The following is a 27837-nucleotide window of genomic DNA, read 5'->3' on the forward strand; positions in this document are numbered from 1 at the left end:
GTCCCAATGCTGGTTCCTTGGGGAAATCTGGCAGCCTCTGCCCTCTAGAGGCTGCTTTCTGAGCTGTCCCAGGCATGTGAGGGCAGGGGCGCTGGGCGGTCTGACAGTGGGAACTGGCTCTGGTGTAATTTCAGAAGCCTGCACGTCAGAAAGGCCCCCACTGGCAGACTTGCCTGTACTCGATTTCCATTTCACTTTGGTTCCTGATCTTGGGCTGTAGTCCATTCAGCAGAAAGCACTTTTCTTTTGGGTCTTGTCCCATATCCTCACAACTTATAAGCACACACATTTTAATGTAGGATTTGTATCTCGTTGCAGGATGTACTGAAATAAGTCAACACCTCTGGATTTGACTTGCCATATGGATTGTTTTCCAAGGAAGATCCAGGATGAAAACTGCGAGATTTGAAAAGGCCTCAGACTTTGGGCCCCTTGGGGCTGGTCTCCACAGGTGGAGAAAGTTTGTAAGTAATGCTGCTTGGTATTTTTGAGACTGCTGCTATCATGTATGTGGGCTTTCCCCAGCCTGTCTCTAACCTAGGAATTATTGTGTCTCACGGAATTACTCAGCAAAATAATTATTTTAGGTTTACTACATTGGTGCCAACCAGTAAGTGCCCAACCACCGTTCTTACGTAGTTGATTCTTTAAAATGATGCAAAAACGTCTAACAATTTAGTTACGGCCAGGCTATCAGATTTAAGTGAGAAGTTGTGTTAATACACACGGCAGCCTGAAAAAAAAAACCCTGCATGATAAAACAGGAAGGCACATTAGATCCCAAGAAATAAAAACACTAAGGTAGATAACGAGGAGGAAAGCTCACAGCTTCCTTCTTGGATGTAGCGTCTATCCCACAAAGTCTGTTAACTGCACAAAACTAGGAAAAGTCCAAAATACTTGGCTATATCTAAGCTGTTTCCAACATGTAATTAGATTTGCATGTATAAATCTGCTTTTCTGTATTACACACAGAAAATTAAAAAAAAAAAAAAAAAGAACAGGGAACAAATTTCCAAGGATGAAATCTCCACATTTATTTTCTTTCATGTGCATAGAAAATGGCAGTGAAGTGTCCTAGGAAAGAGGCAGGGAATGGCTGTGGCGCTGCTATACCAGACTGGACTTTGTGCTTCTAAAGTACACTATTCATTTTGAAAACAAACGCTGTAGCTTGTCTTTAATTGCTAACAATTTCTTGGGTTTCCCATTTGTTTTTTAAGCTGTCATGTTTCTTCAAATCTCTTTTCAAATGACACACTGCATTACAAATGATGGCACTTAACCAATGTGGCATTTCCATATTTACACCAACAAAAGAAATTTACAAGACATAATAGCATACAATCTCGACGTTTAGTAATAGCAATAAAACATGAAGGGCATCCATTTTATTTTTTTTCTGTACAAACTATCAGAACATAACTTTATTCACATTAAAAAAATCATCTTTAATTTGATTTGACCTACACATCCCCATCTCATTTCACCCATTTCTCAAATCTCTCATCACATCGCCCACACCTTCACCAGACTACGGAATCTACAAGTAATTAGATCTAACACCTAAATAGAGCTTAGAAAGTTCTCTCTCTCTCAAAGGTTTCCTCATTTCCCTGATAATTCCTCAAAAAAGAAAATAAATGCTCTTCACTCGTTCCTTCCATGTCACTTTCACATTTCATCAGCACATCAGCACAACGGACTTTTCGTTTCAATCCAAACAAGGCTAGAAAGAAAGAGTTCCTCTCTGAGCATCTTGATGCTACACCCACGAGTCCGGGGACCCTGGGTACTGTTCTGCTCTATAAGAAGGTCGTTTAGTGGAATAAAAGTCTACATAATTTGTGGTCGATTTCAGTCCATACTGTGTTGAATAATCAGTAGAAGCTGGAAAGTGAACTCGATCATCAAAATAAGGATCTTCATAGCTATGAGGAGACTGCAAATACAATCTGTATGCATCAAAGTTCTTTCTGTGGGAGTCATCTTGACTATAATACAGCTGTTGATGCTGTTGACAAAATGAAAAAGCAAGTAAATCAAAGGAATATTTGGAAATACATGTTTAAGGAAAATTAATGTGCGCTTCCTGCTTCGTATTTTGAAAACAATATTCAGTATTTGTGAGCTTAAGGTTCAAAGTTGTCTCTGGTACACACTGTATGTTTACTAATGGACTTGAAGGATGTGAACTACGTTGACAGTTGGGCGTGCAGTTTGCTCAAGTCCCTTACCAAGGCCCTACAAGCTGAAGAGCCCAAAATAGTCCCAGGCTACCTCCCTCCTCAGAGGCCCAGTTTGTGCTCCGCTGTGGAGGGCCTATTACCTGGACATGCCCAGCCAAAGGATGGCCTGATGATTGCTCTGACACAGGGGAACCATTAACACGCAATGAATTTAGTTGGAGGGTGGATTTTTTGGCTTCAGATAGTTGTACAATTATAGAACCTTCTTTTAATTTAAAACATGCACTTTAGAGATGAAAATTTAGTCCATCCCTCAAATTTAGAGAAATGTGTAGTTACACTTAAAAAACTGTTATACTGTTAAAAGAATAAGCAATCTCCAGACAGAAGAGCAGTAAAATTACGAGATACGTGAACAAATCTGACGCTAAAGGGAAGACGTCCCTAGGCCAGGGCTAATGAAGCGGACTAGGAAGAAGCAAGGTGAACACATGTGCATCCACACAGGGCTTCTCCCATTTCCTTCTGTGTTGTCTTATCTCTGATCTCACCCTACTTTTTTCAAAGATGTTTGGAGAAAAACTGTCATGTGTTTCTTATGTCTGTCTTTCCTCTGGATGTAACAAATTTACCACACGGATTATCAACTCATATTCTGCAACTAAATGCAGTCCGACATTATATGGAATTCAGAGCTAAATCCTCTTTCTAATTTAAGTTAGAGTTCTGATTCTGAGGCTATTTCTCTTGACTTAAAAACTGTAGCATAACTTCTGAGTAACTTGGGAAGTTCCTTTTCCTCCATCCCCAGAGAAAAGATGATGAAATGGAGGGAGGTCTTAGAGAACGCTCGTCTGAAAGACAGTGTGCAGGCCTGCTTGGGGAACCCCAGCCGCCCAGGTGCTACTGGAAGGTAGGAGGAGAGACCAGATGACCCAGGTGGACAGCATCAGGAAGCACCCCAACAAGTTTCAGGCTCCCCGTGAAAGCAGAGATTGAACGTGACAACCAGGCACCCCAGTGTGATGGAGAGTGGGGCTCCCTGCAGTAGGGCGGAGTCCACCTTCACCTCAGAGACTAACAGAGCCTTGGCCACGAACCCGAGTGTTTTCAAACCCTGGAAGCCTCGTGGGGAGGGAGTCATGGAGATGGAGAATGAGGTGCACAAGAGAACAATGAGATGAGAGAGTGAAGTGTGCTTACCAACCTTTCCCCACCCAGAGGATGGGAGAGCTTTTAGAGATCAACAGGGAAAATAAATGTGGGAAAGGAAATTGTTGGGCAAAGAATATGAGTCAAAGGCTTCACAGTAGGTTCCCATCAGGGCCTGGTGGTCTCAGCAGCACCGATTCGGATACTCAAGACATGAGGCTACTGTGCACAGGATTTGCTTAAACTACGACGAGCTTCTGAGGAGCGGAGATCCCCAGAGAGAGCTCCCCGGGCACTGCCGTGCTGGCCCAGCTCTGGTAAGTCAACAGCGCGGCCCCCTTACTGTGCTGATGCCTGCTAACCGGCCTTCTGTAAGATTGATATTGCAAATTCACCTGTAGCCGTCTATTTTGTTCTCTTGCTGGTGAGGAATAGGAACTGATGTAAATTGGTGAAGGTTTGCTGGAGCCTGTAAGAAAATATTTTATGAAATTAAAACTAGTGCTCATCACTCTGGTCATTAGGCTGCGTGGGCTCCCTGCAGTGGGGCTGGTGTGTCCCTGACCAGGCTGCCTCCCCGGGGCCAGCACACGCTGGGACAGTGGGCTCCTGGGCCTGGCCTGGCTGCTCCTAGCCCAGGGCTGCTAGGGACTCATGAACAGGCTGTGTGTGCTTCACCAAAAAGCAATAGGTCTGCTGGGGGAAGGGAAGCATTAGCACAAGCTCCATGCCTTCAGAACAGCTTTGATTCAGAACCCCAGCACCTGGAAAGAGCAGGCACAGGCATGTTCTAAACAGTCTGACTACTGGGAGGCATATTCTTGGGTTTGCCACATTTAAGCACATTTTAAAATAAAAAAAACCTGGCAATCAGATAGTTGCTTTAAGAGTCCACAGTAGACTCTGATGCCAATGATGTCACAGGTTACTTTTCTATTATTGCTAAGGCTAGCAAAGTTTTTTGTTTTGTTTTGTTTTTTTAAAATGAGAAAAATGAAACATACTTGAGGCAAATTAGTTTATTGAAGCAAGCAAAGAAGATACGGAAGGGTGCGCATGCTACGGAGGCCATATGATAGTAAAGCTGGCTGCTGCAAATCTGAAGTAGCAGCGCACTTCAGTTTATATGTGCATTTCCTTTGCAAAGAGCTGGATGCTGGAAATGTAGCATCTGCAATTTTCTGAGCTATTAATTGCCATAGTAACAATAGTCGATTAGCAAACAGTCCTGTGAAATCACAATTTTAATGACAACAGCACAACAGAGACTATTCCCCCAGCAGTTAGGTTGCCATCAGCTTTTATTTATTTCTTTTTAATAAATTGGTCTTTTGAGAAAAGAGTACTTTTTTTTTTTGGTAGCTCACACTGCCTTTTTTGAAACCTCTAAAGTAGTTACAATATGCAAGATAGCCAAGCACAGGGACGATATGAAATCCTGGTAACCCTGTGGGCTGGCATCCTTTCAGTCAAGTGTAAGCACAGCTTTCGGAATAGGACATACAATAGTAATACTAATAATTTTTATTTTTGTTATTCTTAAAAAAATAATCACTTGGAGGAGAATCACATTATAAACTGTTATTCATTCAAACTCTTTTCCATGAAAACGAAAATGAGACTGCTCTCCATTCTCAGGCAGGTCTAGGACAGGTGGCCCAGCACAGCGGCCTGGAGCTCAGGGTTCTGACCTGCTGGCGAGCAGGGAGGGGGCTGAACAAAGGAACTGCGTGGTGGGCGAGCCAGAACTCATGTCTCACCTGGGTACAGTGCGCTTTTTATCTGTGGTCACCAGACTACCTCAGCTTACTTAACTGAAAACAAGCAGAAAAGGCAACAGCCCCCAAAGCAGAAAATGGAGAGACTGGAACACGGTTCACTGCTGGGGGACCGACTCAGGGCAGGCATGGGTGGCTGCCCAGGCCGCCGGCCGAGGGCCTGGGAACACACAGCTTCTCGAGGTACTCTATCACACACCCCACTGGCATCTTACCAGGGTACAGGCCTTTATGTGTGGCATCCCCTTGGCTATTGTAATACTGCATAGGTGGCTGGGTCCTATCGTATTCAGAGCGAGGGTCTCTGATTCCTAACAGTGCTGGTGAGGAGGAGGTGCTGCCGACTGAAGGGAGAAGCAAAAGGAGGAGGGAGAGAGAAAGAGGAGGAGAAAGAAATCAGACTGTCAGTGGCTCTGGAAAAACAAAGGTCAGTAATTAGAAGTGCCGTGCAGCTGGTGCTAAATATGAGCTCTTAGCGGTGCTGTGAGTGCACAGCAGTCAGCCCTGAGCCACCGGGAGGCGACCTGCGGGCCGGCCACTGCGCAGTGCTGTCAATGCCTGGAAGCGGCCGCGATGACTCCATCGGGCCTTTGAAACCGGGTGAGAACAACTCACCAGTCAGCCATGCAAGAGTTACATTTGCAATGTAGAAGCCCAGCTCAGCTGCATGCAAAACACCCATCTATTATCCTTTATGTACAGCTCTTAAGTAAATATTTTGATTTCTAATTATTTCAAAAATATCTGCATCTCTAAATGTGTTTGAGTAAGAATGCCAGACCATAAAATTTATCATTCTTTTTATGGTGATTGGCTGTCAGGGAAACTATGTAAACTCAACAAGCCCAGCTATCAAGAGGCTCACGGTGGGCCAAACATTTAATAGCATATCTATCCATGGGTCTCCTTTTGGACATTTTTGCACAAAAGGATAGCACTGCTTATCTTTTTTCTTTTCTCAGTAAGAAATTATCTTGCTTGCACTGAGTTAATTATAGACGAGTCACCCATTCACCTGCTGGACCTGAAAGCAGCGGCGCCGGGACCCGCACAGCAGTTCTGCTGCGTTGATGCTTTCAGAGAAAACATACATTCACAGTTTTCCTTTAACAGTCACTTCACTGCGGAGTTGCTCCGTGTTACGCAAAGGTGAGCACTCATGGGCAGTGTCCATGTGCTGCTCCCCAGGCTCACTTTCTAGAAGGTGCTAGAACAGACAGCACACCCACCTGTCTCCACAATGACATTAGCGAGGCATCAGATGTGCCACAAGCAGATACCACACTAGCTGAGGGATGGGTGATGAGTCCTTCGCTGAACAGAACCCAGAAAGGTACCTAGGAACCTGGATGGGGGCTCGCCAACGCTGTCCAGTGTTTCAGAGATCCTCAGAACAAGTGCATTGTCTAGTAACTGGTCTTCTATCTAAAGTTACGCTTTTGCCTGTACATATGCCTTCTGTTAAGCAGCTCAATCTCTGCCCCTTGCACCCCCTTTTCTAAGCCCCGAAGTAATTCTCAGCATTTTTATAAAGACAGCCTCAGGCCACACCTGGGAGCTCAGCATGGGTGTCAAAAATCAAGCATGGGTCCCTCTGAAGACAACTCATATTTTAAAAACTAAGATATAAATATACACCATACACAGTAGGCAGATAATTTAAAACAATTCCTAGTATGTAGAGACGTCCATTTATGTGACAAGAACCACTGGTCATATATTAGTCTTTTTGGACACATATGTCCAGATGAGAATACTGCCTGTAGTGGCAGAATACAACTAATCATATTGATATGTCTGAGTGAGAGATTTACAGTCAAATAAGATACTATTTTTCCTGTTTCATATAGGTAAGAATTAAATTTATAAGACTGACTTGGCTTGGTAGAAATATTCTGTCCTTACATGTAAAAAAACATTAGTCCGAGTCTTAAATCACTCTTTCTACCCAAACACAACCAATGAGTATGTAGCAAATCAAAGGGACTTCCTGTAAACACACCTGGAGGGCCTGTTCCCGTTAGTGCTGACACCGGGGGACTGAACACAGCAGGGGATGGAGGGGCAACTGTGAGGAAGGCAGAGGAGATCACAGTTCTCCCAGCTGTGGTGTTAAGATCTTGTCTAAAGAACCCTGTTTGTCAGAATTTTCACCCAGAAAACTCAAGATCACTTTGGAAGAGATTCCAAACTGATGGCCAGCAGGTAGGCAGGGCAACCATTTTCAGGCACAAACTTGGGGTTCTCAAACTGTGCTCCTCCACTTTCCTGTACCTGCACCCCCAGGTCAGCTTGTCAAATGCAGATTGCTGGGCCCCTCCATGAACCCAGTGAAGCAGGATCTTGGGGGAGGGAAAGGACTGGGACCTTGGGATGCTTTTATGCATTGCAGTTGGAGTAAACTTTTAAAATGAAAGGATCTGGAAAGTGGGTGTGTTGCTTACAGTCTCATGTAATTCCCAAAGAAGGCTGGAAGAGCAGCATGTGTGACTATGACTGGCTTAACCAGCTATGCGCAGTCTTCTCTGGTTGAGAAATAATGCTCTCTCACCAAGGAGGGAGTTTACCGACTAACCTGACTGAATGATGGGTGACATCTGTTGGTTGGTGGTAGACAAGGAAGGGTGCGATTTGAATCGGTCTCGCTCTAACGTCGACACAGGTGTAATAAAATGGTTCTGATTCCACCCATCCTGTGGAGTCAAAGCGGAAAAAGAAACCTCTCAAAATGAATAATGACATTTCATTACAATAAATGATTACGAATGTGTGCTCTGATGAATGCTAATTATGCCAGAGCTATTCCTGTAAGTTACCTTTTTATAAATGCTCCGGAGGTCCCGATATTGCCATAATGTATTCAAGACCTGGGCCGCTGCCTTCACCACTTTCAGAGATGATCTGGGGAGAGAGTGTGGATGTTAATGAGTGTGGATGGCACAGCCTCAGGCTGCACCTGAAGAGACTCAGGCTGTAAACCAGTAGCCAGGAGGCCATCTCTCCAAGGACCAGACAGAGGGCACAGAAGATGCTGCTAGAAGCCACCACCAGGGTCAGGTACACTTGGGGGTCGGTTAGGTTCAGGGGTGGCAAGAACCAAAGCAAAGCTCCCAGGTAGTCAGCTGTGCGGTGATAAACTAGGGTTGGTGGAGCCTGTGGCTTCTAAGTTGAGGGCGTCTCTCAGCCTCTCCATGGGGGACCCCCCAACCTCCCCCACATCTAAGGGGCTGACCTCGCTGGGGCTTTAAGATTAATGTGACCATGACCACACACCCTGAGTGTCTGAGGACCCTCCCAAGTTAATTTAATGTCTCTCCCCCGCATTATTAGGCCTTGATAAAAACACCTTCATTGCCTTATCATTTACACCACAAATGTTTACACGTACATATGTGCTCCAAAGTTTGATTCAGAAAATACGGTCCGTTATCACGTCCCCTTTCTGGAGACATTCTGCTGACCCCAGGCGCTGTGTGAGAACCGCTCCAAGGCGCCGCATTTCACTGGGGGCTGTGTCTGGGAGCTGTGTCTGTAAATCGCTGGCCTCGCCGGTAAGTGAAGAGGCAAGTGCAGCTTCCTGCCTCAGTGAAGGTCTCCAGATCCCCACACCAGGGGTGGAGCAGTGCTGAGACGTGAGGATGAATTCTTCAGAATTCATTTTAACCTTAAAAACTGACTTTGAATGTATATCACGGATCTAAAATCTGATGGCCTCTTTCACTCCTTATCTTCCCAATTACACTCTCACGAAGTGGGGGAAGAAGAGAGGAGAGCAGGCTGCAAGCTGTCTCCACCCCCAACAACAGGATATGTTGCTGCTATGGAGCTGAGGTCCCCAGCGAAGGCGGAATATAGGCAAACTCAGGGCCTTCACCTGTCTTCCTCCTCCCCTCCTCCCACCAAGACTACCTCTGCTCCGTGTTCCTGACAAGTCAAGGGCAGAACCAGGTCAAACCAACCCACTCAAAGCCTTGCTATATTTTATGTTTTCAAAATGGACCACAGAGCAAGGAGATACTTCAAAGAAATGAACAGATGAAATTTCAGACACTGCCATAGCCTCACAGGGTCTTCACCCGACCCCTACCCCGACAATCCCACTCTCAGTGGGTCCTGACATCCCTGCTGTTATTCACCTCCCTCTCCTTAAATGTTAGCAGCAGGACACAGGCAGGAGGCCGACCTATGCCTGGCTCATACCTGCAACACTCGACAAAGCAGGAGCCTGCCAGGTACACTTTGACACAACCAGCCAGGATAGGTATTTTTAGAGACAAATTCTATAAGCAGAAACTTGACTCTCAAGAAAAGCAAGGAAGTTTCTCTGCTTCCCTTTGCAGCACAACTTCCAGAAAGAGTTATGTATTCTCATCTCTAATTTCTCTCCTCCCATCTTCTCTCAATCAGGCAAGTCTCTACCCTCGTCCTACCTGATGGAACAGGAGCACGTGACATGTGCTCACTCTGAAGCAGCTCTTCACTTGGCTTCTGGGGCACCACATGCCCCTGTTTTTCTTCTGAATGAGCTCTTTTGCTGGCTCCTCATCTCCTTGACCTCTAACTAGGAGGGACATCAGCACTTAAGCCTCTTTTTCTTCTCGATCTACATTTCTTTCTTTATTGATTTCAGCCACTTCTCTAAACATGCTATTTATGTACTGATGACTCCCAAATTTACATTTGTAGCCTGGACCTGTAAGATGAACTCAACTCAAGAATATCCTCCTGCTGACCAACATTCAGGTGGAGTCCAAAACAAACTCCCTTCCTTCCCTAAAACCTGCTCCTCCCACAGCTTCCCCATGGTGCTAAGTGGCAATCCCATCCTATCTTTAGCCAAAGACCTTGGAGTCATCCTTTGACATTCACCTCCTCTCGTGCCCCTCATGCAATCCTTCAGTAAATCCCACGGACGCCACCTCCACCCACGAAGAACCGACCACTATTTCACCACCCCAAGTGCTGCCCCACGAGTCTCCACTTGGGGGGAGGGTCTGTCATTATGATCCCTTCTAGGGATGTCAGGTCATATGCTTCCTCTGCTGAACACTCTCCAACAGCTTCCGGCTTTACTCGGCGTAAAAGTCACAGTCCTTAGCTTCCCCATAGGGTCCTTTACTTCTGGTACTCTCCCTTCTCCTCTTTCCCTTGACTGGCTCTGTTTCAGTCCCACTGGCTTCCCGCTGCTCCATCTCAGGGCCCTTCCACTGACGCCCTCTGCCCCACCCCTGTTCCCTCAGGCACTGTCCCCCTGAAGCCCGCCCTGACCACCTTGTCTATAATTGTGATCCCCTCTCACCTTCCCTGATTTTAGTGCTCACAGACCATTCAGCACCATCCAAGTATGTTTCTCATTCAACTGATACCTCCTCTAACTCTAACTCACCCCTGGGACGTAAGCTACCCGAGGGCAGAGGCTGCTGTGTGGATCCACTCACCACTGCAGCACACGCAGGTAGGCAATGAACACTCGGTGAATGAATAAGGGAAGGTAATGATATGTTTGGAAGACAACTTGATTTGATCTAGGACTTTCTGAATCTCTTACTTTGGGGAAAAAAGATTAGATTGGGTAATAATTTTTTTTAAAGATACCAGGTTTTGGAACTGGTTCAGGATTTCCCCAGCTTCTTTGTATGTCTTTCACAAATGAAGGCTGTCTAACATTTTTTTTTTTTTTAATTTCAGAGAGGAAGGGAGAGGGGGAGAGAGAGACAGAAACATCAATGATGAGAGAGAATCATTGATTGGCTGCCTCCTGCACCCCACCCTCCCGCCCTTGGGGATTAAGCCTGCAACCAAGGCATCTGCCCTGACCAAGAGTCGATCTGTGACCTCCTAGTTCTTAGATTGATGCTCAACCACTGAGCCACACTGGCTGGGCTAACATTTTAAGAGCACAAACAGTGATTACCGTACCTCAGGGAGAGGGGAGGAACCTGGACCGGGAGTTAACGAATGGATCTTAGCTTTATCTATAACGTTTCATTTCCTTTAAAATAAAAATGAGTGTGTGCTTTTATTACTTATGGAATAAAAAGACTCATAAAAAAGAACTGAAAGGAAATATGGTTAATGTTGATAGGTGTAGTTTCTGAGGGATGAGAATATACTTTGTAACATAATTCTTACATCTTAGAAAATCCTTTAAAAGTATAAACTAAAAGACCAGACAAGGCAGAATGAGTTCTAACACTGTCACTCAGTCAGTTAATAAGCATTTACTGAGCACCTGGTATAGGCCAGGCTTTGCAGATGCAGAGGATACAGCAGTGAACAAAAAGACCAAGTCCCTGCTGCAGGGGGAGCAGAAGCCAGAGGAAGCCATAAATAACACACAGGGAGTCAGTGCTGTGAGAAGAGAGCAGGTGGAGGGAGGGAAAGCAGAGACCAGGGCTATTTTACTTCGATCAGGTGGCTGCTGTGCTATTGTGCTGCAAAAGCAGCCCCACTTCCCACTTCCTTGAAGGAGACTCTGATTTGATACTAAGCCCAATTCATAGTCCTGCTATAGCTCCATGACAAAAACCTTCTATTTTTGCCACTGATTCTCTAATCCCTGCTTTTGTTGCTTTGTCAATTAGGTGTCACCCAGAAGCAAAGTGAAATGTAGGAGACAGGTCCCGGGCACAGCCTGAGGCCACACAGCAGGCCCTGTGCAGAGCGGTGAGTTTAATACACTCGGGGCACCTGCAGGAGTCAACCCTCAACAGAGGATTCAAGAAGATGCTCTTGAAGAACAGGCCTGAAGCAGAGCCAAAGGAGCAAGGGAAACAGCGCCCCCAGATCTTCCTCATCAGGCATTTCTGATTCTTCCAGGGTTGGTACAACCAAGTGCAAAGGTGTTATAATAAAGACCAGGAAAAGGACCACATGACTGCAAACCCGCTGTAAAAAATGCAGAAGTCGCCCTGGCTGGTGTGGCTCAGTGAGTAAGTATCGGCCAGTGCACCAACGACTCTTGATTTGATTCCCGTCAAGGGCACATACGTGGGTTGTAGTTTCAATCCCTGGCCCTGGTTGGGATGCATGTGGGAGGCAACCAATCGGTATCTCTCTTTCTCTCTCTCTCTCCTGCTCTCCCTTCCACTCTCTCTCAAAATCAATGGAAAAAACGTCCTCAGGCGAGGATTTAAAAATATGCAGAAATAAATACATCCTTTCCAATAGGAAGCATATCCTGGACAAAGGCCCTTATCGCAGGACGATCCCAGAAGTGAGGCTTGTGACCTCGTCTCCCTGCAGCAGACTTGCCTGTCTCCTCTGCCCTTGGTTATGTTCACCAGCTTTTCGATGCCCCCGGAGTCGGCCAGGGCTTTGGCGTTCTCCATGTTTTTGCTGGTGACCTCATGCAGAGCACAGCAGATGGCCGCCATGGTCTCATCAGACAGCACGCTGGGGCCCGAGCCTCCGGGGAGCCGGTTGACCAGGTCTCGCATGGCGTATTTACCTGCCAAATGCAAAAGATTTCATTGTCCTTTCAGAAAGTGCGAGGTTTTTGTTATTGTTCTTTAAAGATGGCGGCTGGGTAGCGTCATAAAAACAAAACACCAAGAGAGGAGAGAACAGGGGAACCGCAGTGAAGGGTAAAAGGACAGACACAAGGGGAAGTTAACATGTATTGCAATGTCACATGAAGAACGAATGATTTAATAAAACATTACTGTAAATCGCTGAAAGAAAATGTAAGTCGGTGGATAAAACTGGATACACCAATCATGTTGTTTTAGTTCGATCATTTTCATTAACAGTGAGAAATAAAGGAATTATGATAGTAAATTTTATTCTTGACTCAATTCTCAAGCGTCAAAAATACCTCAGCTTCCTCTTAAACCTCTAAAAGCTGACCTTTGAATAAGGTTTAGCTGGACAAAGTAGGACCACCAAACAAGGGTCTTCATTACATTCTCCTGGATCTCACCTCTTGAACCACGTACAGTTCCACATTTTTATCAAGTTGAGAGTAATATCAGCTGTTGACATCAGAAGTGATGTCAACATGTTCGTTTCTTTTAAAGAAGACACAAGATAATTATGGGTCTATTATCTCCCTGGAGCAATTCAACAATAATAAAGTCTTGATAAGACAGGCTGGGGAGTTTGCTAGCTACTGAAGTATTTCTTTAAGAAACTCAATTTCTCGTACTCCTCTCCAAAAAGAGATTATCTTTTGCTTTTCCAATTTCAATTACCAAGTGACAAACTGGAATAATTGCACTACAAACAAAAGAAATTAACTAAAGCCCAAGTAAATATTTCCTTAGTTTTTTCCCTCAGCTAATAATTGAGTGGATATTAAGGGCTCTGGTGAAGGACCTATTTGTATACGCTGGTGAGCAGTGGACAGGCCCTGAGCACACACTGCAAGCTTTAGGGCGAGTCACGGTGCAGCCTGGTGCACAGAGTGGAAAAGCTGCGATGACACCGTAAGCCCGAAGATAAATGTGGTTTTTAAGAACAGATGGTAAGCTAGCACTAGTGATTTGGAATACTCATGAACGACCAAAAGGTCCATGACGTGTAATTTGTCATTCTGCTAAGATACCACATTAAACAAATTGTATTCCTGACTCTTGGGATAAAGCGAGCAGGGGTGGGGAACGTTTGGCCCGAAAAATCATTTCTGGGGTGAGTTAATTAAATGTTTGACCAAATATAGAAGGCTAATTTTTAAGTTGATAATTTTGTGTGGCCTGAGAATGAGTTTATAAATATCCAGACGGCCCCTGACAGGAAAAAGGTTCCCCGCCCCTGCCTTAGAGCCTGCAGCTCCAGACAGCTGGGCTGGTCGGACTCAGGTGTGTATGCAGGTGACAAAACTTTACTTGTGAAAATGTCTCTGAAGAGAAAGTCCACTGCTAGTGCTGGTGACAGATGCGAGGAGACAGAGGAGGGGTCAGAGAAGGGGCGGTTCTTAGGAACAGAAGTGCTGGGCAACTTAGAGTCCGGGAAGGACTCAGACCTCAAGGGAAGGAAGGAATCTTTATGGGGAAACAAGAAAAAGTGGCTCATGAGCCAGTTCAAGAGTGCCGGGTGGGTAAAACAGTGGTCATCAGCGGAGAGAGAAAATGCTCGTGGAAGTTTAAAAGGGACGTGGGACATTCACAGACAGCACAGGACGCAGTGGGAGAGGCGGGGCTCTGAGAATAGGGACAGGCTCCTTTCCCCAGAGGACTCGGGCCAGTGCTGCTGGCCCTGCACCTTTTGCTCTCCTGCGCCTCCTCCCTGTGGTGAATGACAGGCCACAGGGTTTATGTTGTCAACCCTTTATTTTTCAGCATTAAGAACTCCCAAACCACTTGTGCTTTTGAAAAGAAATTCAAATACAGATGTAACAAAATAACTTAAAAATCTCTCTTTGGGGACCGACAGGATTTCTCTTAAGGAAGTGTGGGAAGTAAGTTATGACACATCTGCTGGAATCAGGCTCATGCTCGACTACACGAACAGAGGCCCCTTTCCTCTCCGTGGGGATGATTTGGCTCAAAGAAATGGAGTGTTGAGAGTAGGGTGATCGAGGCGATAATTTAGGATAGCAAGTGTGCCACTGAGTCCTCACAGCAACTCTTTAAGGCAAACATTCCTGTCCTGGTTCTTTCTCTCTCTTCCCATCTTCACCTTGGTCTCCCTCCCTCTCTAATGGCAGGGGTGTTTTAATTACTTCAATATATATTCACAAATCCATTCAAGGTCTTGTGAAATTTCCCCTCTCCTCTCATCTCATTTACACAGCAGATGCACGGTGAGGGTAGCAGGCATCGTCAGCTCCCTTTCAGGGAATGGCTGAGGGAGTTTTCAACTTGGATGAAGGCACTGAGCCCAAATAGGCTCTATAGACCATCCTGGTTCCACAACCAGTGAGCAGCAGATCCAGGATTTCACCTAAGTCTGGGAGGGTCTCTGGTCTCTTCTTTACCCCACTCTCTGCTTGAGATATGGCGCCGAACTGGAGGCAAGTGAGCTAAGCCGACCAGGGTGCACAACTTGAAGAGCTGCTCATTTATGCAAGTGCCAACCCTACTCTTGGGTGGATGTGAGGGTAAGTGCCTCCTAAATGTACCCTGTGTGCTTCACTTGCCTTACCCTCGCCTGACCCTGCCCTGGGGGGAATGGCCTTGGGACAGTGACTCTGCTCCGCCTAGGGAGAGCATTTACCCAGATCCCAGAGGGAAAAGCTATGAACATCTCATGTGGTTTCTTTTTCTTTAAAGGAGGAACACTGTAGTGTTGGTACTATCAGTCTCAAGTCAGAAAGGGAGAATTAAACCATTTCTTGTTGCTCAAGAAATGAACCTTTCTTAGGAAACAAAGACATCAACTCTATTAAGTAGTGCTGTAAAGTATAATGGAAAATGCTAGCTTTTCTGATTAGGGTTTAATTAATGAGCCCGCCTCTTGATGAAAAGGAATGGTCACAAAGAAAAGCCAGCAGGGGTACCCAAAACTGCCGAGAAAACAGGACCAGGACTCAGTTGCGAATCATGTTAAATGTCGTATTTGTATAAATCAAAAGAAGAGCTTTATAAATGCTGTAGTTCCTCTTCCTCTCTCTCTGTAGCTCACCTGGTCACCAGAACGTACCTATGAGCTCCTTGTTTCGAACATCTAGTGCCATATTCCTCAAGGCAGTTGCCACAGAAGAAACCACTCTGTCATTATCCATTCTCAGAAGCTCTACAAGGATGGGGAGCCCTTTTTCTTTGCGGACGGCCGCCCGGATATACGCTGCAAACTAGTGAGGAAAACAAGGCAATTAGTAATACAGAACAGAGTTCAGCTCTCAGATGTTATTGTTGCCTAAAAATGATGAACTAATAGATTAAATGTTTTCTTTCCAATTGGAGATTAAATCTGTGGTGTCAGTAAAGAGAAAATCATAGTTGGGGATAAAGATAGGCTAGGATGACTGATTTAAAAAGAAATCCCAAAGCCTGAACATCTGAAACCACCATCTGCCAGATATTGTGCAGAAAAGAGAAGGCAGTGATTACTGGCTGCCTCAGCTACATCACACGATTAAGGAAGAATCTCGATCTTCTCTGCAGTTGGACCCAAGCCAGGCCCAGAGGCTATAAATAGGATGGCAGAGGCATAGCTGATCAGCGCGCATTAAAGGAGAACCTGTCTCCATCAAGTCCTGCTTTCTCTCTGTCTTGTCCGTAACAATATGTAGAGTTCAAAACCTTTCAAAGAGATTCCTTGGAACAATCCCTGCCTCAGAAGAAAATGAGTTTTCCAGAAACATTGAGCAACATAACTCACTCATGTTGGTGAAAAAGTAAGTATATCCCTGTGTGAAATGCTTTCTCATTCAAGATTAGGTAGCTGCTGCTGCTTTTTAAAATCTACAGTCCAAGTCTTTTGCAGATCTGAATGATGCGTCAGTCTGTGCACCACAGGAATGGGAAATGAGCGCCAAGTTATCAGGGAAACACCAAAAAAATCAGAAAAAGGTAACATTTGAAAATGGGCCTTGAATCTTGTTTTGAGCTTTCACTGACATTTTTACCAAGGCAAATTGTCTTTCAAAATTCAGGGTCATTAAAAAATGCTGCTCATTAAACATCTAATACTTTATTGCTGTGGTCAAGACCTGAGGACAAAGATCCTCCAGCCCTTTGTATTATTTCGAACATTAAAATATGTGATTGACCACTCAGTCTCTTGAATAACAACAAGCATCTTAATAATATAAATAAGAGGAAAAATGCATTTCAAAGATCCTATTCACATTCTTCATATAAAACAAATACTATTTTCCACATGAAATCTCCAGGGGGAACAGTGCATGGCTGCCCTAGGGCTGGCAGCTCCATCAGCCTCTCTCTGACGCCTGCAACCAAGCCAACGCCTGTCTCCCTTGGAGACCACGGCTCAGCCAGGCCCTGAGTGCCTCCCTTCAGAGCACTGGTCATCACTGCTCCCCAAACAGCTTCTGACTGGGTAACCTCTGTGGCCGTGATTACCTGGTTTTCTTAACATGGGTCCAATATTTTGATTTACCATTTTAGATGCTGTTCATATTTTAAATGAGTTTGCCATCTAACTTTCATTTATTAAATGATCCCAGAAATGAAATTCTACAGAACTTAAATCACATCTCTTTTAATTATTATATCTTTTTAAAATTATCATCAAATGATCCTCAAGTCACAAGCTGGAGCTGAATGCTGAGTCATCAACAGAAATGTTATGAATACATAATTATATGCTGAGCACTGTCGTAGGTCCTCCACATTTATAATCTTTTAATCTGCACAACCACCTCCTGTGGTAGATATTATCTCCATTTATAGATGGAGAAACTAAGGACAGGGCTATCTGAGGCCCTAGATAGTAAGTGGAGGGTCTAGGATTCAAAGCTGAGGGTTCTGACTCCAGAGCCAATACTTAGATGCTAAGCTATTAGCACTTTAATTAAAACAGTAACAAAATAACCAAACTGGCTTAGCACTAGCCCACAATTATCTGTATATATTCATAACAGCAGCTGGCTGCATGAAATAAACCATGCCAGGCTTAGCAATGCTTTTTACTCTCACGGATAATACAGTGGCCAAAAGATTCTCATTTGGGAAGTAGTGGTGGAGGAGGTAGCCAAAAACAAGCATTATAGTAACTCTACTAAAATACACTCGTCAGGTCATTCCTAGAGGTTGAAATGTTTCAGTCAAGGACTGTCTGGAAAGTTGCTAGATGACATTTAAAAGTTTTGAGGACATGCTTAAAATGGTAACGGCAGGAAACCACCTTCATTCTCATAAAGAAGTCACACACCTACAAGGGGATGTGGAAACTCACCATATGCATGTTCTGTGAGCACCTGAGAGAGGAGCAGTGGCCCCTCTCCTTCGCTGCATCGCTGCCCAACCCCAGCTCTACTGCAGGTGCTCAGCATCTCTCACCTGCTCCCCAGTAAACCCCAGCCTCTACTTTCCTCTTCTGTGAATTCACCGTCTGTACAGCTCTATCCGATAGTGTCCACGTCGGCCTGTGCCACTGGTCTGCTTAACCCCTTTTGGTGGTGCCTCGTCTGTGGGTCAGGTCCCAGCTCCTGAAGCTTGGCAGTCACACCTGCTCGCGATGCCTGGCTCCATCAAGAGCCGCTCCCGGCCCTGTCCACAAATGCTCCAGCAACCAGCCTGCAGTCTCCACTCACTCTCTCCTCACCCGAGGCCTTCCTTCTCTTGTCCCTTTACATAGGTCACTCCCAACTTCAGACTCTGCTGGCTTAGTTCTGCCAGCAGAACCAAGAGTCCCTTTGGGGAGCACCACCCCTCCAGGAAATCGTGCTTGCCTCTTGGTCTCCCCTTTCCTGGCCTTTCCCTCCCCTGCTGGGCTGGAATAGATGTTCCCCACCGAGACCCCGAAGCACACACAAGCTGTGACATCTACACTGCACTGACTTGATCTGTCTGCTGGGGCCATGCCACACTCATCTTTGGATCCCCAGAGCCAACTACTCTCTCTCCCTTTCCAAACTCTGAACAACCACATCCCTTCCACCACCTCTGCTGACGTGACTGCACAGACGGGAAGTGTGGACAGGCAGAAGACGCCTACCTTCCAGTTTCCAGCAGAGAGGTTCTGGAGAGATCCGGCAGAGCCCTCCAAGGTGGCTGGGTTGGAACTTTCTGCTAGAAGAGTCAGATATGGTTTTACCACTGATGGATGCCACAGCATCTCAACCCCTTTGGGGGACTTTGACAGTCCTGGAATAGGACCAACTCCATCCCACTGAAAGACAGAGAGCACACGTTAAATGAAGCAAAGTGAACACAATCTCCAACATCGGAAACCACCCCTCTCTAATGGGCTCAGCTACAGGTAACGTAGAACAATGGTATCATGAGAATATTATTTTTCTCGTCCAGTAGGTGATTTCTTACTCCCAGAGAATGAAACTTTAGTTTCATGTCAAGTAAAATACTAACTTGATCCTCTTGTGGCGTTCTTTTTTTCTTTTTTTTCTTCTTCCCCCAGCAGCTTGGCTCCGAGTCTTTGCTGGGAGACTCTTTGCCTAGTAAGTCATCCAATTCGTTCAGCCCCAGCAGCCGGGCCTGAGGGACCTCCAGTTCCAGCCGGTAGGACAGGTTCCTCAGGGTGCACACGCAGTTCTCCACGGTCTGAAACCCAACACAGCGTATAATCAAAACTATCCCAGCACATTAGTTCAGAATGCTTCTGTTCTGAATGCCAATAATATTAAATAAATGTAGAATATGAAAGATCTGCCTTTTCTTACAGGAACGTGAAACAGTCTAAGGGAAGAATTAGGATTCCAGAACTTCTATGGAATATCCAAAGGACAGAATGCAGAGCCATCCAGTACATCTGAGGATCTGATTTCATGCCAACTAAAATGTGCAAGGCCCTAGGAGAGAAAGTGCCCAGTGTTTCTGCTTCGGGGCAGCTGCAGTGGCAAAATGCAGCTGAGTCGCCAGAACCTTACCCCTCACCAAGTCCTCGTCATGACAACAGGTGTGACCAACCCTCTCTGGGGACTGCCCTCCCCCCAAGTCCCATCTTTGTCTCCTCCTTCCACCTCCCAACTCTCCCCACTCTCTGTGCAAAGTTCCATGATCTCTTTTCTCTGTGGACAAGCTGCCTTCTGTATTTGGTCTTTTGCTCCTAAAGCTTGTATCACACCTCTAACTGGGAGGCCAACAGTCACTTCACTGAGAGTGTCTCAAATCAAGTTCAGCTTTTGCTCAGCAAGCTCCCCTTCCCACTTGCTCTCTCCTTCATTTTCATTTGCAGATCTCCTGGTTCAACAAGGCTCAAATAAAAACCTGGCCATCACCATCTTCTCTCTGAGCCCACCACTCATCATTCCTCTTCTCTCTCTCAGACCCATATTTACAACCCAAGGACTTCTTATGGACTCTCCCAGTTCCGCCCACGGTGAACACCAAGTGCCCAGCCAGCCTTGAACTCCTGACACTTTTAGTCCCTCTTCCTGTTTCTCCCGACCTTCCTCAGTCCCTGCTCCTGAAGAGTTGAATGCCTTGTGCTAGGGCCAGGATGGAGAAATCAGGAGGGGGGACAAGGAGCTCGTGCTGGGAACAGACCAGCCTGACATTAGAGGGAGGGGAAGGGCCAAGACTGGGATGTAAAGAGGGGCACCTAAAGTTGGCGCTGGAGCCGGGCTGTGGGTGCACTGAGGGGTTACAGTGCCTGGAGTATCCAGTAGATACTCAAATACAGGTGGATCTGGTTCTGGCAGGAGGAATACAGAACTGGAAGGAACAGCAGCAGGGAAAATTGACAAAGGGCCCAGGGAGCCACAGAGAAAGTCAGGACCCCGCAACTGCTAGGTCCTTTACCGCATGGCGTCACTCAGTTTTCCCTATTCTGGGGCTACTTTCTGAAGTCGTCATGTCCCTTGTGAACTTGTAATTTTTAGAGGTTCCCCCCAACCCCCCTTAATCTGGAGAGTACCCTAGTGAGGAGGAGAGGCTCAGGAATCCCAGAAAGAACCAATGGCATTCAACTAGCGGTGTCAGCAGCTGCTGTCATCTGTCATCGTGCCCCCACATGGCCAGGCAGGCACTGACCTTGCTGTCGTAATCGGATGTGTTCACACACGTGTGGATCACGTACAGCAGCGAGTCCACCAGCCCCTCACAGGATCGCATCTGCTTCCGGGCTTCCTCCCCTGCGGAGCTGAGGTTCCTAAATGGAGAGACACAAGGAGCTGCTGAGATCAACGACTCACTGGCAGCCTTACCTCAGTGACCGAGAGAAGACGGTGGCCATGAGGATTTGGTCTGAGTAGACATTCTGGGGCTTACACTTTAACATTCTGAGAGCTCACAACAGCTAGCTCCCCATGATCCACACAAAAAGACGGGAGCAGGAGCATCTGAGCTTTCTATCTCTCTCTTGTGCATGTGGCATGCCACTTTCTAACCTCCTAAGATGATGATTTTGGGGTTTATCCTCCTCAGTTTCCTCAAAGGTAAAAGGGGAGAATGACAGTAACTATTCCATAGGGTTGTTGCGAGGAAGTGACGATTTGCTGCATATAAAGCAACTAGGGGCCCGGTGCACGAAATTCGTGCACTGGGTGTGTGTGTGTGTGTGTGTGTGGGGGGGTGTCCCTCAGCCCAGCCTGCCCCCTCTCACATACTGGAAGCCCTCAGGCGTTGACCCTCATCACCCTCCAATTGCAGGATCGGCCCCTTGCCCAGGCCTGATACCTCTGCTAGAGGCGTCAGGCCTGGGCAGGGGACCCTCATTTCCCCCCGATCACTGGTTCTGCCCCCCGCCCAGGCCTGATGCCTCTGGCCCAGGATTCAGGCCTGGGCAGGGGACTCCCCTCTCCCCCCGATCACCAGCTCCGCCCTCGCCCAGGCCTGATGCCTCTGGCCCAGGAATTATGCCTGGGCAGGGGACCCCCATCTTCCTCTGATCGCTTGCTCCACCCCCCGCCCAAGCCTGACGCCTCTGACCCAGGCTTCAGGCCTGGGCAAGGGGACCCTCATATCCCCCCAATCACCGGCTCCGCCCCCCACCCAGGCCTGATGTCTCGGCCAGAGGAGTTGACCCTCATCGCCCTCCAATCGCCGATCACTGGATTGGCCCCTTGCCCAGGCCTGAGGCCTCCGGCAGAGGTGTCAGGCCTGGGCAGGGGACCCCCAGCTCTCCGCGATCTCCCGCTCTGCCCCTGCCCAGGCCTAACGCCTCTGGCCGAGGCATTAGGCCTGGGCAGGGGACCCCCAGCTCCCCGCGGTTGCAGGCTCCGCCCCTGCCCAGGCCTAATGCCTCTGACCGAGGTGTCCGGCCCGGGCAGCGGGGACCCGCTGCGGCAGCGGCGCCCCGATTGTGCGGGCTCCGCCCCTGCCCGGGCAGCGGCCCCGCGATTGCAGACTCCGCTTTAGGCCCAGGCAAGGGACCCCTAGCTCCTGGGACTGCCAGCTTCGCCCGTGCCCAGCTCCCATCGCTGGCTCCACCCCTACTTACCGCTATCACTGGCCAGGGTGGCAAAGGTGCTCGATTCTCTGATCATGGCTGCCCCCGGCTCTTAGCTCCCCCCTGGGTTTCCGATCACTGTCAGTGGCAGGGGGCTTCTTCCTGCTTTCCCTTTCGCCTCCCTGCATTGTGCCTACATATGCAAATTAACCACCATCTTTGTTGGCGGTTAACCGCCATCTTAGTTGGCAGTTAATTTGCATATCACCCTGATTAGCCAATGAAAAGGGTAGCAGTTGTACGCTAATTACCATGTTTCTCTTTTATTAGTGTAGATTAGACAAGTGGCTGCCACATAAAATTCCCAGTGTTGGTCAGCCATGCTCGTTATTTTAGACTCGCATTACCCGCCTTGTTAGGCCTGAAGGTCCTTCCAGTCCCTGCTACTATTATGTTTTGCATGTAGCAGGTGGCCATGAACACTTCTCAACCAACACAGGAAACGGCATTTTTTGTGTAAACATTCCAGTTCAATATGCACATTTGCTTATGCTGTAGTTTTTATCATCTTTTCAATTCTTTAAAAAACCTGAAAATTGTTTTAGGTCTCATCCATCTTGAAATGTTTGATATCAGTTTGCCTTCATGAACTGATACCAAATCAGAAAGATCTATTTTTTTAGGTTCCATTTACAAGATTCTAGGCTAACTCTGAGATTTTGCAAATCTTAAGATTTTTCTTTTCAGCTTTATTTTTTGGAGCCAGAAAGGTAACGTCACCTCTCAGCAGCACTCAGCAGCTGCCTCTTGCATTCCTCCACGAGCTCCTGGCCCCCTCTCCGCTGGTTCTCCTCTCATCTCGGTGCCTTTCCTTCTCAGCCTCTCTGCCAGTGGGTCCCTCTGACTGTCCAGGGCTACAATGATTCCTTCTTACCTTTATCTCGGCCTTCCTTCTCTCATTGGCTTTAATACAGCCTATGGACCCTTAACGCCCAAACGTGGATAGTTAGCCTGGCCTCTCTCTAGAACTCCAGACCCATTTATCCAATTGCTTCCAGGATATTACCACATGAGTACCTAATTAGACATCTCAGAATGGACGTGGCCAACACTCTCACCTGCTCTCCCTCCACCCTTTCTCCTCCCTGACTTCACCCATAGCACTTCTGTGCTCCTAGTTGCTCCAGCCAAAGAGCTAGGCGTTATCCTTCTATTGTCCCTTTCCCTCGCCCTGATATCCAGTTCACTAGCAAACCCTGCCAGCTCTCCCTCCACAAAACACCCCCCCCATCTGCCTATTCTCCCCAGTGCCTGGTCTAGGCCACTGTCACCTTGTCTGGGTCACTCACTGAGTAGCCTCGTCTTCTTTGTCTATGTTGCCCACACCCAGTTCTCCACATCACAGCCAGAAACCAGTCCATCACTCCCATGAGTCAACCCTCTGATGGTTTCCCATGGCACTTGGAATGAAGTGCAAACTCCGTCTTTGATTCCACTCTGCACCTTGACCATTCCTGCCCTGGAGCCTTTACGCTAAGCATCACTGCTGCCTCAAACTCACGTCCTCCTGACGCCCCACCCTCAAATGGGTAGCTCCTTAGGTTTTTCAGATCTTTGGTTTAAATTTCACCTTCTGGGAGAGACCATCTGATCATCAAAACAATCACCTAAAAACTATGACACCACCCCTTTTTTTTTTTAATGGCACCTATTGTGACTTTTTGTTTGTCTGTCTTCCCCAACAGAACATGAGCAGGGATCTAGTCTATCTTGTTCATCGATTCCACAAGGAAGGCATTCACAAATGTTTATAACCATGAACCACTGGAGAGCCCGGGCATGTGTCCTGCCCCTGAGCGTGTGTCCTACCCCAGGGCCTTCCTAGAAGTCTGGCAGGCTGGCTGAGGAGTACTCACAGCCTCCCTGGATCCAGGTGCCGGGAGAGAACGAGATGCCGCTTCCACAAATGACCAGTAGGTGCTATGAGCTGCCTTTAGACCAGCGGTTCTCAACCTGTGGGTCGCGACCCCTTTGGGGGTCGAATGACCCTTTCACAGGGGTCGCCTAAGACCATCGGACAACACATATATAATTACATACTGTTTTTGTGATTAATCACTATGCTTTAATTATGTTCAATTTGCAACAACGAAAATACATCCTGCATATCAGATATTTACATTACGATTTATAACAGTAGCAAAATTACAGTTATAAAGTAGCAACGAAAATATTTTGTGGTTGGGAGTCACCACAACATGAGGAACTGTATTAAAGGGTCGCGACATTAGGAAGGTTGAGAACCACTACTTTAGTCACAGGCATCTGAGTTAGGGAGCTGGCCTGTTTTCCAGGATCCTGACTCTTGCCATCCCCCACCCTCAAGGGGGCTGACAGTCACCTGTCTCAACAGTGAAAGACTTCAGAGCAGCAGCCAGACCTCCCGCTGCCCCTCCCAAGCTCTCCGCTGCAGAGATGTTTATGCGTCAAATAGCACTCACTGTGTGTCACATACTAGTAAAATGCTAAGCACTTTACACAAGCTGATTCTTCACGACTCTGGGGTGGTACTACTATCCCTATTCTAAAGAGGAGGATACTGTGGCTCAGAGTGGGATGGGAAGCCAGGTGCCTGAGGCCAGAGCCCCCTCTCATCGTCACCAGGCTGCTCTGTCCTGGGCACTGTAAGCCAGGGAAACTGAGCAGAAACTGAGCTCATGAGTGTGAACGGCAACTAATGAGCAATACTGTGTGCACTTAAGGGAGGCTTTATGGAGTCTACATGCTCAAGATAATGACGCAAAGTACTATTTGGGCTCATTTTCATTTACTTATAAAACTCAAACCCAATGACTGTTTAAACCACACACCTCTTTGCACTCTTTTAAAAACAAAAATGCTTTAACCATCACATTTTGAACTTAAAAACCAGGGTATAACATTAGCAATCAGAATGTGATAACCAGAAAAATGCTGTTCAAGTGGAAAACGCAGGAATTTTGGCAGAATTTCAGACTGAAAGGCCCTTTAACTAAATCACAGAAGAGTCATTTATAAGATAATGTCTTTCAGGCTCCTAGTCTGAGCTCATGATGTTTTCTTCACAGGACAACCAAGTCTAGTGGCCTACATTTTGAAACAAACTTGGAAATTTAGGTAGGTGTTATCAAAATGAAGTAAATCCTCCTATGATTTAAGCATTGGATTCATTAGAAAAAAAGAGATAAAGACTTTACCTCAGGCAGCCTGTTGTGTTGCGCAGAACAAGTGAAGTCTGAAATTTAATTTTATGATCATCATCAAACGAAGAGTTATTCCATCCGGAGTGTGGAACGATCACAGTGTTTGTTAAGGTTGAGAGAGCATCTCGAATGATTGTCATCTTGACGGCATCACATGAGGATAAATTCCAAAGAACTCCTAAAAATGAGAGTTTAGACATCAAATCATCAATGAAAGATTCTGCCGTTTCAGTAATGAAATAAACATACGAGCTCTCACTGATGTGAGCCCAGTCTGCTCCGAACCTAATCTATTGCATCCAGGCTGGGCTGGATCCCTGGTAAATGTCGAATGAACGTATGTGAGCTTCTGGCACTATTACAAAGCTGGGATAGTCCTTCTCTCAAGTTTTAGAGCCTATGTATCTACTAGGCAAGACAACTATGGCTTCTGCAAAGCAAATTAGTTGCTCTGTGAGGTGAGGGGCACTATCCAATCATAGGTCATAATATAACACATCTATGATTGTTGTAAAACTGCCAGTCATTGCGTTATCCCTTTTGTTCAATGTTCTGTGAGACAAACCATTTTTAGAACTTGGAATAAGCTTCTTTTTCTCAAAGGACTGGCATGTCTCTCCTCATCATGCCTTCTCCTCCTACTTGTGGTACTGGGACGCTCACACTTAATACAGTAGCTTTAACGGCACAGAGGGGGGCTACTTTTGCTTCCTATTTATTTAGATAAGGTTTGGATATTTCTATTTCCACTTTTAAGAGTTTTATTACCATGTGTTTTAGAAGTGCAAGTTGCTGCCACTCCGTTTGGATACAGGTGAACCTCAATAAATTGAGTCACCCATACTGTAACTGATAACAAGACTTCAAGGACGAAAGACCTAAAATGTAGCTTATTAGAATGCTATTAAAATTGTAAGCACATTAGATTATCTTCCTATCTGTGTCAACTATGAGGTGGCTTAAGTGATTGTTGTAGCACACATATTTTCTAACAATTACTGTAAGAGCAAATTCAAGATTACACCTACTCTAATGTCATTTTCACATCAATGCATTTTCCTAAGTAAGAGGGAAGTTGCAGTTCCTCTGTGGCTGAGGCCTCAGAACCCTGCACGCCGGCAGCGACAAGGACAGCGTGTGGCGACCCAGGAGCCAGCCTGGAAATAGCACAGGACCCCTTATGAGGGAGGGTGGTCCAGAGAGCTGACAAAAACTTTTATTCTTTTTGGAGGAAGGAGAGGTAAAAGCAAAGGGCTAGAAAGAAGGTAGTGCAGCAATACTCTGACGATTCACCAACAGAGGACCATCCCTTGCCCGAAAGCCTGTCCTGAGCCTCCACAACATGTGGTCGGCTCCACCCTGGGAAAACATGTGGGTCCTGTGTTCTGCTCCACACTGGCCGGCTCCTCTCCTCTTTCACTTGGCGTTGGCTGTTGTACCTGGGCTTCCCTTGCTCCCCGGGACTTTCACCTTGCTCTGCTCCTACCCTTTGCAGTTGGAGAGCCCACCAGAACCACAGCTTTTCAGGACCTCTGCCTCAGCAGAGCCCATCTACTCAGGCCTGGAGAGGGGCGTGGGTGGGGAGGGGGAAAGGGTTCAAAATGAGGAAAAGGAAAGACCTTGCTTGGTCTCTGAAACCTTGTTCTTCCCACCATGACAGATCAGTGCTTGTGTAGCCAGAGGTGGCATACAGCAGGGAGGTCCTACAGGTGCTTATGGAGCAAGCTCAGATTCCATAGGTGGAGCTAGTTCTCTGAGGATTCTGAGAAAATGGGCTGTACGTTTCTACATAAAATGGTTCTATACTGCGCTACCTGGATTCTGGGCGTTTGCCGGACTCAGGGGTGGCCTGTGAGGAATGGGGTAGTACTGGGGGGTAGGGCTCATGATCCCCATCCAGTTCACCCAGAGCGGTTCCATACTAATCTCTCCTCAAGACTGGATTTCTTTGGGTGTTTCTGTTTAAAAAAAGGTCTCGTGTCCCAAAGATATTTGAAAAGCACTCTTAGTGGAAAGGATTAGAGGACTAATGACCATGGAAGGGGCCTGGGAGCTAAGGATGAGTCTCTGGAGTTCTGTCTGACCCCAATAACAAGAGATGGGAAGCAAGACAGAAGAAGGAACGGGCCGAGGCATGAAGGGTGCCATGAATGGAGCTCTAACATTTCCTACTAACAAGGCCAACAATACTCTTCCCAGGGTACTGATGGGGCTATGGGGTGTGAGCCAGCCATAGGCCAGCAAGTGGCCAGAGCCCAGGCTCTGGTGGACAAGGGTCATTTCACAACTGTCCCTGCTGACAGTTTTATGGCATGTGATTCCTAATGCCATCGGGAGCAAGTTACTTCTCTGTCAAAGCTTTCAAATTCCTCACTCCACAAAATTCATCATGTAGGGAGAGCTGCAGTTTCTAATATTTCACAAAATAAATGCATCCCAGCAAAGTTAACAGCAAGGCACGGCTTGTGGAAAGCAAAACCTATCATAATATAGGCTCCAGGTGTAAAATTAGATCTCTCTGCAGAAAATTAAACAGTGTGAGTCACAAACTTCAGGTGAAAA

The 27837-nt window shown here is 46.6% G+C and overlaps 1 protein-coding gene across 5 annotated transcripts in view; it reads right to left on the reverse strand.

The window, feature by feature from the left end:
- Positions 1-1376: 1376 nt before the first annotated feature.
- The window catches only part of PKP4 (plakophilin 4), a 245882-nt gene continuing 219421 nt past the window's right edge, over positions 1377-27837 (reverse strand). For 3 of the 5 annotated variants that reach the window (XM_070422943.1, XM_070422942.1, XM_070422947.1), the window contains 11 exons: positions 25270-25453; positions 20677-20794; positions 19054-19245; positions 18683-18856; positions 15701-15851; positions 12374-12569; positions 7936-8020; positions 7695-7812; positions 5335-5463; positions 3737-3810; positions 1377-2014 (listed from right to left, as the gene is read on the reverse strand). In XM_070422943.1, coding sequence (XP_070279044.1) covers positions 1766-2014; positions 3737-3810; positions 5335-5463; positions 7695-7812; positions 7936-8020; positions 12374-12569; positions 15701-15851; positions 18683-18856; positions 19054-19245; positions 20677-20794; positions 25270-25453 — 1670 coding nt within the window. In that variant the 3' untranslated portion in view covers positions 1377-1765. The remainder of the gene's footprint in view (positions 2015-3736; positions 3811-5334; positions 5464-7694; positions 7813-7935; positions 8021-12373; positions 12570-15700; positions 15852-18682; positions 18857-19053; positions 19246-20676; positions 20795-25269; positions 25454-27837) is intronic. The other 2 variants (XM_070422945.1, XM_070422946.1) reach the window with 2 other exon arrangements.

This window comes from Myotis yumanensis, unplaced genomic scaffold (genome assembly GCF_028538775.1).
Source record: "Myotis yumanensis isolate MYYU_CA2020_CCGP unplaced genomic scaffold, mMyoYum1.0.hap1 SCAF_8, whole genome shotgun sequence".
In the NCBI taxonomy this organism is placed as follows: Eukaryota; Metazoa; Chordata; class Mammalia; order Chiroptera; family Vespertilionidae; genus Myotis; species Myotis yumanensis.